Source organism: Chenopodium quinoa, unplaced genomic scaffold, assembly GCF_001683475.1.
Source record: "Chenopodium quinoa cultivar QQ74 unplaced genomic scaffold, ASM168347v1, whole genome shotgun sequence".
NCBI lineage: Eukaryota > Viridiplantae > Streptophyta > Magnoliopsida > Caryophyllales > Amaranthaceae > Chenopodium > Chenopodium quinoa.
This window is the reverse complement of record NW_018742720.1, coordinates 933,264-946,000: the sequence shown is the minus strand read 5'-3', so window position 1 is coordinate 946,000 and position 12,737 is coordinate 933,264. Positions and strand designations below refer to the sequence as shown.

Here is a 12,737-nt window from a genome sequence, read left to right as displayed (position 1 = left end):
TAATTTCAATTATGAGATAAAAGGGCCTATTTTTGGGGCTTGGATTTGGTTGCCTCGCTCCTGACTAAGGAGTGTCTTAAATAGTGGTTCTTAATCTCCCCCCTTATGCCACCCTTTATACTTGTATAACCAAAGAAATGCATTAGCTCTTACAGTCTTACTAAAAGTTACTTTAGCAGGTTTTGTATAGATTTTCAATATTTAAATATATACATCACTTGCAAAATGCAGCAATAGTAATATTAATTTATGTCGGTTTTTATACAGTCACCATAACCCTTATTTACAAGAGTTGTATCTTATTTCGGAAACACAATTGCAAATTCCAAACTAAAAACTCTCATTTCTTACCTTTTTAAGTTTGTTATCTCTTTAAGAACTATCTAAGAAACCCCCATTATTGATGCTCTAAGGATTCAAGCCATATTAGCCTGAGAAATCCTAAAAAAATTATGAGGAAAGTAGATAATAATGTTAGTATAAAGTGACCTCGGAGTAAAAAGAAGATAGGGTGGAGGCACTGAGGCAGGAGGGAAATAAAGATAAAATTTGGTCAAACATAACATATACTCCCTCTGTCTCTAATTATTTCAGTTTTTTAAGTTTTGATTCATTGAAATTGATGAGAGAGAAAAGTAGTGGGACCTAAAACAATTTGTGCAAATAAAGTAGTGGTCCATATATGCATTAATTGTATGAAGCAATTTTTAAGTAATGACATAAAAAGAAAATTAGGACAAACAAAAAGGAACAGAGGAAGTATCATTACCCATAAAATTATTTTCTTTTCATTCTATCTCAAAGAATTCTTTCAAAAAAAAAAAAAAAAAAAAAAAAAAAAAAAAAAAAGTATAAAAAATCTACAATAAAAAAGACCAACCTAAATGGAAAATGAAAATCTCCTTGCCACAAATTTAAAACAAAACCTTGGCTCAAAAAATAACCCTAGTTTTTCAAAAATGTTATCCCTAAAACAATCTTGCAGTAGAATTTATCAAGAACAACCCCTTATTTATATACCCCAGTACCCCACTGTTGTTGCATCTCAAACACTTCCCCCTCAAAATCTCACACTAATTTCATTTGGGCGGGAGAAGAATAAAACTCTTTCATCTTCCTCTTCCAAATTCCGCCATCTTTCTCTCTCTTCAACCTTCACTTTCTCTCTCCTACAACAATGGCGGACAACAACAACAACAACCATGGCGGTAACCCGGAGTCGGGGGAATCTGAAGAAGATTCTTCATCACCGCTAAGTAAGCTTCGTCGTCGTTGGGAGCTCGCGTCTGTCCTTAATTTTTTCAGCGTAAGATCTCGCTTTCTTTGCGTTTTTAGTTTTGATTGATTTTTTGTTTTTTGATTTTGATTTTTTTTTTTTTGGAATGGAAGGTTTTTGAGCCGTTGATTGGTAAGGAATCGAAAATGTCAGCGGAAGAGATTGAAGATGCTTTGATTAATCCGAATTCTTCACTTACTAAGCTTCATATCGCGCTTCTTAAGGTATAAGTTTTGTTTCTGCTTCTTAAATCTCTTACATTTAGCTGAAAATTTAAGCAATTTCTGAAAGTATTTTGTCTGATTTTTTTGGGTTTTTTTAGGGTCTACTTGGGTAGTTTATGTTTGCTGCGTGCGCGTTTGTGTGTGTGTGTGTGACTGTGTGAGTGCCGGCGGGGTGGGTGTGCCGCGTTGATTTTACTTGGAGTAATTGTTATATGAACGTCTGTTTGTTGAAATTTAATGGTAGATTCTGAATGTCTATGAAAGAATTTTTAGATAAGAATGATCAGAATGTATGCCAGTGCTTTAATCAATGTCATTCTGTCCTGTTCTTGGTCTGTGAATCTTCGGTTTCGCATTTCTTTGTAAAACTATTATATTTGTTTTGTCTTTGATGGAAGTTAAAATATGAATATAGATGTTTGAAAAATTACATTGTTACTTGGTAGATGATCAAGTGAAGGGTTTTTTAGTAGTTGTAATTACTTGTATATGCTTATTTAGACATTGATGATGCACCTTTTGTGCAGCTTTGTACGTGACATGTACTATTGTGATAGCAAATACAGTTTAATTATTCTAGATGTCCTTTCTTAGGGCCCTTTATGAATAAGGTTCCCGGTAAGAGAAAGAAAAAGGGAATATGCAGTATATGTTACTATGTGAAGTAGAGTTTGTGTAATATTCCAAAGTTAAACAGCAGCTAAAGCTCAGAATTTCCGCGACAGTTATGTGTTTTGTAGAGTAAAATAACATAGCTTATGGTTATTGCATGTGAAAATAAAACTGTTTTTGTCCAAATGGTTTTGAAATGTAATATCTGATCCGAATTTATAATGCACTTTCAGTTTTATTGAAAGGAATGTGGCTGCTTATCATCCCCCACTCTGTGCATTTGGGTTGATCAACTTGAATTATTTTGTAGCTAAAGTTTAATGGTTAATGTAGAATATATTGCTCATTTGTAGCTAAAGTGATTTTGTTAATTTAGTATATATATATATAAGGTTCAATACTTTGTTTAACTATGTAGGGTACCAAGCAACTGTATAACTGATCAAGAACTTTGCTTTTTGTAATTTGATAAGACTGGCCGTGATCTTGAAGTGTCATGTACAGTACCCATATTAAAAAAATTGATGTGCAATTGATTCTCCAAACAATTGTCATGATTTTAGTTCATAACATTTCTGTAAAATTTTACAGGGGATACGACCTGTTAACAAAAAGTTGTCTGAACCTGATTACTGGGTGAAAAGTCTTTGTTTAAAGCTAGCTGAATGGTGGCCCTGGGTAGGTTTTCATAAGCCTGCACAGCTTTACTTTTGTTTTGACGTGGTTGATGAACTTAATTAAATCTTCTTTGTCTTTCTGGTTCCCTTGGGTAGGTTGCTGAAGGCAAAGTTCCTCTGGTTCCAGCAAAAGGGTATCATTGTTTGTTTCTTCACTTTGACTCTTACATTGATCAATTTATTTTGAGAAAATTTGGCTGCTAAGGTGCTAGATTTTATTGTGCAGAGAAGAAGTATCCAGATACAAGGAGCTTGATCCAACTATACGATTGCTGATGTTAAAGGCATTGTGTGAAATCCGAGCATTGGTAATTGTTTTTACCTTCCGATTTATTTGAAATTTTTATTGTGTGTGATATGCCATGATTAAAACATAGTTGCTCAATTAATTATTGCAGTGCTAGTTGATCTCCATTTTTCTTTCTGTGTTTTTTCGGTATCAATGAGTCTGTCTTTTAACTTAAATTTTGTTCAGAGTAATGAATGAATTTTGTTGCTTGTTGAATATGTCTCAGAGTCTCAGACTAAGACTTTTTTTTATGTATTGAAGCCACTAAATTTTGGTGTTTACTTTGCTTATAGCAAGATGATCTGGTTTCTAATATCAATGATGCACTCAAGGAAGGGGCTCAAATATCTCAATTTCGTAAAGATAAGATTGGTCAAGATAGAAATGGGGTTTCTTACTGGTAATTAATTTTCTGTCTGTTAACAGTAAAACAATTCTAAGCAGTATGTTGAGTTTGATAATTCTATTTTTGTTTTTTTTTGCTCATAGGTATGATGGGGATCCAGTTATTGGTCATAGACTGTACATGGAAATTGACAATGGCATGTTGAAGCAGAAGCATAGGGGCAAAAACTGTCTAGATCTGAAAGAAACCAACTCAGAGTGGGAGATTCTTGCTACCAATCTTGATGAATTTCGTAAAGTCTCTGTGCGTATGATTGGAAGCTAATGATTGTGCTTGTCTTTACAATAAGTCATGTCAGCTGCACTCTGAACGATAATGGACTTTTATCTTCCTAATTTTGCAGGAGAGATTTTCTTCTTGCCAAGTTGGAGTTGAGGCAGCAGTGCATGAGACTATTGAAACAGAAGTTATTCCTGTACTTGAAAAATTGCAGAAGGTAAGGAAGTTGCTTTCGCATTCCATATCTTTTTTATTCAACTAGTGATCAGAACTTTTTCTTAGCTTGCAGATGTTAACATATTTATTGTTTCATTTGTAGAAAAAAGAGAGGGATCTGAAGCGACGTCAGAGAGAGGAAGCTTATATGAGTGGTTGTCACTCCTATGCTGCTGGAGTTACCCGTTCTTGTCGCTCACGCAGACCTGTGAAGTATACATTTGGTATGCTGTGAAAACTCCTCTGCTGGAACTGTCATTAAGATGTGAATGTTATGCTGACAACTGATATAATGTCATGGTTAATGTAATAGATCTTGCCATTCCGTCATCATTATAGGTCTGAGTATGGAAATCAATAAATTTCCTTTCTGTCAATCTCTCTTCATATTTGCCCTTTGTTTGGTTAATGGAAGTTGGCAAAGTAGTAAAGTACTATTACAGTCAAGACATTCTCTCATTGCTGTCATTATTCTCATCTCTGCTTCCTATTCATTGTCTTAAAGTGTTAGGTTTCACTGCTTAGAAATTTGGGATGGTGCTTAAGAAGTTATGCTACTTCATTCAATCTTAAGCAAATACATGTATTTTGTAATTGACCAAACAGCTCCTCCACTTCTTTTACTTTCCTTTAATCAAACGTTTAATGTCCATTTCAATATTTTCTCTGATTTACATTAAGGTCAATAATTTATGAAGAGAAAGCCAAAGCTGCATGTCCTGAGAGATTGTAACCATAAAATAGTGTCCAGTTCATAGCATCATTTTTTCAGGGTATTTTCTAGTGTTGTGATGAATAGTCTTTTACGTAAATTAGTAAAGTCTATCCTGTAGACTGCTCTCTCTCTCTCTCTCCCTTTTTTTTATAAAGATTATATGTAATAGATGTATTAGGTGAATGTAATTTTGTTTGTCTACTTGAAGATTGCCATTTCAAAAGTGCTAGATTTCTTACTGATTGTCTTTATAATTTTGAGTACTTCCTTTGTTACTGCTGGTGCTCTGTTCCTGCTAGTCTGACTCCATATGTGTGTTTGTTAAGTCAACCTTTGTCTTGTGGCTGTAATTTTTTTTTTATTTTTTTTTTGTTTTTTTTTTTTGTGTGTGTGTGTGTGTGTGTGTGTCAAATCAAGATGTATTAATATGTTTCTTGTGTTGATTTGTATGCAGATGATTTCGACCGGACAATTGAAGAGGCTATAAAAGAGACAAGGTAGGCTTTTTTGTTTGTTTGTTATTTTGATCAACAAAAATTAAAAATATCAGGTGGATGCTTGGTAAGTTATTCTGGTTGTCCTTTGGTATGCTGAAGGCTCTCTTGATGTGGGCAATTGAGCATTGTGATAATTCCTTTAGCATCAGTATGTAATTCTGGTCTCGTCTTAAATAGAGGAAAAGAAAAATTGCATAGACAAAAGGATGTATATTCACCTGAGCTGTGCTACATTCCTTTGCATGCATGTTTGGGTTTGTCTATTTCATTTGCATTTTCAATTAATTTTTGATGCTTTACAATTTGTTTATTGATTAGTGCTACATTTCTTTATATCTTTTGTTTAAATGTTATTTTTTGATAATAATGAATGAGTGAAACACACCTCTTTAAATTGATTCATCTAGTAATGGGAAGGGTAGTGGTGGCTACTAGTATATGTACTGGTGCTGCCTCTTTTGGCTATTGCTTTTTCTTTGTAATCATTATCTTTGTGTAAAAACTACTGATTTTCAACTTTATTATTACTAGTATTAATTAATAATTATAATTGACATTTGCATGGCTATGTTTTGAGTATTAATGAACATTATAACATACAAGTGTTAGGCAATCCTGTCACTTATCACCTGGGGTCTTGGGTATTATTTTTGTCCTACTTAATCTTTCCCCATGAAGTTTTTGTATATGAATACATGTTAGTATGTAATGATTTTCCTTTGGTGATTTGGTCTTTTAATTAATGTGATCAGCTGGCTGCACTCTCTGCCTAGTGCTTATTCTCTATATTTTCTGTTTAGGAAAGGGAAAGTTAGAAAGGTGGAAAGGAATGACACCAAGCATCCCAAACATGGGAAAAGTGGTGATGATTCTGGTGGAGATTTGCAGAATAATGCTCATGACGGATCTCCAGCTTCCACTTCCAAGGACAAGCAAAATGACCAACAGGATGAAGGGGATTCCAATGGTGAGGAAATTGACCAATTGAGTAAAGGTAGTGACATTGATGAGGAAGATGACCAACAGGGTGAAGGCAGTGAAAATGATGAGGACTATAACGAACAAGGTGAAGGCAGTGAAAATGATGATGAGGATAACCAACAGGGTGAAGGCAGTGAAAATGACGAGGAGGATGACCTTCAGAGTGAAGGCAGTGACAAGGGCAAGGATATAAATCGTACTGACATTGCTGGCAAAAGTGATAATGAGGTAGTTAATGATAGTGAAAGTGATTCAAGTGATTTTGAGCATGAAAATGTCAAGCAGGATGGAGCAAAGCATGATAAAGTTCTTTCGCAAGGACAGAAAGACAATGTTGCTACTGGCTTGAAGATGAAAAAGAATTCAGATCGTACTTCTCGTCAGAATCTTCATGAAGGCAGGAATCCAGAAGCTAAGAATCGATATAGGCAGAGGCCTACACTAAACAGTGCCTTAAGTTCTTTTGTTGTCCCTGATTCAGAAGATGAAAGCTCTCCTGAGAATTCGAGTGGAGATGCATCAAGTGAGGAAGATCCATCTGAGGTTGCTGATTCTGAGGATGAAATTAGCAGCTGAAAACTATGCTGATACACAGAAATAGCTCATTTCTCTGGGTTTTGTATTGAAGAGAAATGTAGATTAAATATGCTTGTAGAGTTGGCATAGGTAAGTTTTTGGCCTTTTGTTAATATATCTAATCTCTAGAAACTGTCTGTATCCACCAGTGTGGCCTCTGACTGGCGCGACCATAAGTGGATTCTGGAGCATGTTCAGCTACTCTAAAATGCTACTGGCTTAAGTAACGTGCTAAGTCGATACATGGCTTCATTTTGGTACTCATGGTGGTGTGTATATATCAAGTCCATGTATTCATATTGAACTTTTGAGAAGTACACTTTTGATGTAACTGTAGAAAAGCAACTGGTTAGGATATCTTATATAAGAAGTTCATTATCTTACTGAATTGCAAGTATTTAATCTACTCGAATAATAGAATATGTTTCAATTATCAATAGTCAAGTCATATCACGGAAATATGATCACATTTTCCTTCAATTGGACATCTTAGACCTTGTTTAGTTCACCTTATTTTTACTTATTTCAGAAAAAATAAGTTTAGATTTGAAAAAATAAATTCAGATCAGATCATCATTTTATATGTAGTTTTTTATCGCTTAATATTTTTAATTTCGTAATGAAAAAAATTCTGAAAATCACATATTAATAAAATGCATATTATTACGAATCTAACAAGACCTCACTTGATATATTTTTTCGGTATAGATTATTGTATATTTAAGGTCAAAGTTTGGTCAGATTAGACAAGATCTGGTCAAATAAGATACGTTTAGATAAGCAAATATAAGGCGAACTTAATAGGGCCTTATTATCGAATGAATCGTTCAAGTTTAGATAGTTATCTTTAAATTGCATCGTAGGGTATGAATTCTTTCTAAGGTGTGTAAAGAGATAAGAGATCGGATTTATGTGTCGAGGAGAGCTATAATGAAAATTATTGGTAAAATAAGATTATGTTGCAATAATTTTGTTACTTCCTACAAAGGAATGCTTATGCAATTAAAGAACGTAGAAAGAATTAATTTTGTTTAAAATAGAATTGACCACGATAAAATTTATGTAAAAATGAGCTACTTTAATTTACCAAGTCTTATGAACAAAGTCAGGATTTATCTTACCATACTCTGTAATAAATTGATGAATTTATTTTCTTTGTGCATTTGGTGAAATAAAAGATTTTACTTGATCGTAGAGTGGTAAATCCATAGTTCACTAGTGTTCAATAGTTCTTTAGTTTTTTTATAGTTGACATTAAGGCAATACTAGATTTATTATGCATGCTTTACTTGAAAGTGTAACATAATTTATTTTAAGCAAAACAGGTGCAAAATAAGTCAATAAGAGCACTAGCATTCAAGAGGATATCTATCCTTTTAGCTCTCCTTTTATGTACTTTTTAGCTTCCTCTTGAATGCTAGATTTGCTAAAATGATCATCTCTTGATTAAGAAACTAGCATTTACTTTATGTGGAAAGAAAACAATGCCTCGACCCACGTGCCAAAGCAAACAAAAGAGAAAGAAAAAAAAAAAGTAACCGTTGGGAGCAAAATGCCAAACCAACGTTATAGAAGAACGGTCATATGCATGTCATATTTGAATTTGATGATTAAATTATGTTAGGTATTGCGAAAATTGATTGTATACAAGTATGAAGATATATAATCTAAAATCATTTACTAGCTTTACCGAATCAAATTTTTGTACTAGCATAAACACAAGAACAAAGATTAGCATGTAAACTATCAACACAATTTAGGCACATAACAGGTTGGACAGGAGACTAAGCTCGAAGGCTCACCTCTATTTCACTTGCTTGAGAACCTCTAAATATATATCCAAGCCCTTACACATTACAAAGGCACGCAAATCTTTAGCACAATCCATTTGCGTATTCACTAATCTTATCTTATCATAAGTTTATAACCGACTTTATCATTGGAGCGAGTTTACTAGAACCTCCTCGAGGGCAGTTGACATCTTTGATTGTGTATGTTTCATTCTGACACTAGTCGACTGATATTGGCCCTAAACACGTCTTGTAATCCCATACCGAAACATTATTACACTATTTCACTTTGCTAGTCTAAGACCCTGTTCTGATTAACTAAACTGAATATTTTATGAGAGAAAAAAAATTAAGAACTGAACTGAACTTATTGGAGCTGAACTGAACTGAACTGAAAATAAGCTAAAGAGAACAAGCCCTAAGCCTAATCGAATGATTTATATTATGATGATAATATGTAGATAAAAACCTTTTCTATTATCATTATTATTATTATTTTCTATTTTAATTTTTATAAAGCTCAATAATTTTCAATACTTCGGGTCTATTCAATTCAGTTCAGCTCTAATCAGTTCAATTCCTAATTTCCTTCTCTCATAAACAATTTATTTCAGTTCAACTCCAATCAGTTCAGTTTAGCTCACTTCAATTCAATTGTTTTTAGTAAATCGGAACAGACCCTTCATATATCATTTCAAAAGATATCACTCCCCTCTTCTCACATTATAGTTATAGTTTTACTATTTTGGAGACCTAAAATATTTTTAATGTTTCTATATTTGGATAATTTGTAAATACCATTATACTTTCAATTTTTTTTAACTTACTGAACTTTCTAAATCACCCTTAAATTTTCCATTTGTCTTGTACCTTTTTCCACGGTCTCTTTTTAACTTTTGTTTATAATTGTACTTTTACCTTTTTTTTTTTTTTAATTTACTTCATGCATTTTTTTTTTCAATTAATTAAATATCATGAAAAAACACAAATAGAAACTACCGAGTATAAATTAGGACGGTGGGAGTATTTGCTCAATGAATCATTCAATAAAGTTTATAGTCGTAATACATTACTGTAGTACCTTCTTTAGAATTATCTTATACGTATATCTGAAATATTCAACAAAGTCAGGATGGCCGAGTGGTCTAAGGCGCCAGACTCAAGTTCTGGTCTTCGAAAGAGGGCGTGGGTTCAAATCCCACTTCTGACATTTTGTGTAATTTTTTGTCCTTCTTCCTTCATTTTTTAGGGAATCTAATGTACTTGTAAACAACAGCAAATTATTTATTTTCTTGCTTCATTTTTTTAGGGAGTTAATGTGCTTGTGCACAACAACTTCTATTTATTTACTCCGTATTATGCAATTACAGTATTTTTCAAAGCTTACGGATTACACAATTATTCAATTACTATACAAATTAGTTTTTACTTCGTATGATACTTGTATTACGGATTACTTGATATCCCTGATTAATAAGTACCTGCAAATCTTTACAATAGAACATAGTAAACAAAAGTGTGTAATAACTTGTTGAATAATTTAGAGAATTGGAGACAAATTTCAAGTAAATAATTAAATTACTTAGGTTATGGTGTTGTAATTTAATTAGGAAAGATTATTAAAGCATTATATAGAAAGAATATTAAGAACTCACGAAAATGAGTAAGTGAAGCTGCTGCCCTTGATGTTCGCCCGGTCAGCCGCCCGATCGTGGTGGTGCTCGCCCGATCGGGCGCGAGGGTGATTTGGAAAACATATTCTTCTTCGCCCGATCGGGCGCGTGAAGGGAACAAAATTGACGGAAAATATTTTCTGGAATTTGGGGGAGCCGCCCGATCGGGCCACCACCGCCCGATCGGGCGCGAGAAGACACTTGACGATGAATTCCGCCCGATCGGGCGGCAGCGAGCCCGATCGGGCGCGTGTCAGAGAGAAGGATGAGACTGACGGTTTTGTCAGTTTTGCTTCAAGTTTCGTCAGTTATTTTGTGTCTCTTGGCTGAAGTTTGCTTTAATATATATATGTTTTAAAATATATGTTGAAAGATATATACTTGAGAAAAATCAGAAGTTTATTTTTCTTGAAAAACCTCTTTGCAATTTATTATCATCATCATAAATCCAAAGGCTTATATACATTGAATTGTAATCATCCTACTTGTGATTGCAATTGTTTCTTCGTTGTATCTCCTAAGTAATTTTCCGTGAAACCCGGTTGTAGTATAGGGTCGGAATTATACTTTTGAGAAAGTGATTCCGTTCACGCCTCGAAGTTTTCCGTTCTAATTTGTTTGCTATATTTGTGACCCTTGTTTACACTCAAATTCCCCAACAATCCAAAAGTATAATTGACAAAGATGGCAAATGTTAAGGAATTGATGGACAACATTCAAAAGTTGGACAAATTCGAAGGTGTTGATTTTCGAAGGTGGCAGAGGAAGATGCATTTCTTCTTGACTACAGTTGGGGTGGATTATGTTCTTGCTACTCCGAAACCAGAGGAAAAGGAGGAGGAAACAATGGATGAAGTGAGGAAACGTAACAAGTGGGAAAACGACAATTACATTTGTTGTGGTCATATTCTCAACGGTATGTCTGATGAACTCTTTGATATATCTATCAGTTTATTGATTCTGCTAAGTCTCTATGGGATGATTTAGAGGCTAAATATATGGCTGAAGATGCTTCTAGCAAAAAGTTTCTTGTTAGTAAATTTAATAATTATAAAATTATTGATAGTAGGCCTATTATGGAGCAATTTCATGAGATACAAAGAATTTTAGGAAGTCTTAGACAACATAACATAGTTCTTGATGAGACCTTTGTAGTGTCATCTATAATAGACAAGTTACCTTTTTCTTGGAAAGACTTTAAAAGTGGTTTAAAGCATAGGAAGGATGATGTTAACCTTGAAGGTTTGGCTTCTCACATCCGGATTGAGGAAGAAATCCGGGTGCAAGAGGGAAATAAGGATGGAAATCCTAGATCTACTACGGTAAATGTAGTGGAGGATGCCAAACAAAATGTGAGAAAAAGGGGTAATGACTCAAACAAAAATAAAGGCAAGAAGCCTAAGTTAAGCGGTGATGGTTCAAAGTCACGTGCTTGTTGGGTTTGTGGAAAACCCGGTCACTTCAAGAAAGATTGCACAATCTTGAAGAAAAGGATGAGCAAGAAGGCTCAAGATGGGAATGACAATGCTAGCCAATCCCAAGACAAACAAGGTAAATCTTGTGCACAAATTTCATTTAATTCATTTATGAATTATATGTGTATGATTTCTGAAATCAATAGTGTACAGGCTGATTGTTCGTGGTATATCGATTCGGGAGCATCGAGGCATGTGTGCAATGATAAATCATTGTTCAAGACCTTCTTGGAGGTTGATGATGGAGAAATTCTATATATGGGAAATGACTCTACAGCTAAGGTGCTTGGCAAAGGACAAGTGGAGCTAGTCTTTAGTTCGGGAAAATCTCTTATTTTAAGAGATGTGTTGTATTCTCCCGAACTTAGGAGGAATCTTGTATCCGGTGCGATCTTGAATCGATTAGGTTTTAAGATGGTGTTTGAGTCAGATAAATTTATTTTGTCTAAAGGATGTCAATTTGTAGGACTTGGTTATTTGTGTAATGGTATGTTTAAATTAAGTATTTCAAATACTTTGAATGATGTAGTGTATGTTGTTAATGATAACTCTTCTCTATGGCATTTGCGACTTGGTCATGTTAATTATAAAAAGTTATATTTTATGTCAAAGCATGATATGATACCTATTTTTGATCCAAGAATAGAGAAGTGTAGAACATGCATGTTAACCAAAATCACAAGGAAACCATTTCCTCAAGTTGTTGAGAAAAATAATTCATTGCTTGAATTAGTGCATAGTGAATTGTATGATTTTCACAACACACCTTCTTTAGGGAATAAGAAATATTTGGTAACTTTTATTGATGATTATTCAAGGTTTTGTTACATTTATTTATTATTCTCTAAAGATGAAGCTCTTGATAAATTTAAAATTTACAAAAGTGAAGTAGAATTGCAAACCAATGAAAAGATTAAAAAGTTAAGAACTGATAAAGGAGGTGAATACTATGACCCAAGTTATTTCCAATCTTTAGGTTTAGTACATGAAACTACCGCAGCATATACACTATACACCACAACAAAATGGTGTAGCGGAAAGGAAGAATAGGACACTAGAAGAAATGGTAAATTCTATGTTGTCATATTCAGGTTTAAGTGATGGTTTTTGG

The 12,737-nt window shown here is 33.9% G+C and overlaps 1 protein-coding gene and 1 non-coding gene across 2 annotated transcripts; both read left to right on the top strand.

The window, feature by feature from the left end:
* The first annotated feature begins 861 nt into the window (after window positions 1-861).
* Window positions 862-7,076, top strand: LOC110723085 (DDT domain-containing protein DDR4-like). The gene is made up of 11 exons (XM_021902368.1): window positions 862-1,306; window positions 1,390-1,500; window positions 2,704-2,790; window positions 2,886-2,923; window positions 3,016-3,097; window positions 3,372-3,478; window positions 3,568-3,727; window positions 3,828-3,920; window positions 4,023-4,143; window positions 5,089-5,131; window positions 5,932-7,076. Exons 1-11 carry the CDS (start codon window positions 1,178-1,180, stop codon window positions 6,686-6,688), a joined length of 1,728 nt encoding a protein of 575 aa, XP_021758060.1. The 5' UTR covers window positions 862-1,177; the 3' UTR covers window positions 6,689-7,076.
* Window positions 7,077-9,604: 2,528 nt separating this feature from the next.
* Window positions 9,605-9,688, top strand: TRNAL-CAA. The gene has a single exon. It is a non-coding gene; the product is annotated as a tRNA-Leu (tRNA).
* The last annotated feature ends 3,049 nt before the right edge of the window (window positions 9,689-12,737 follow it).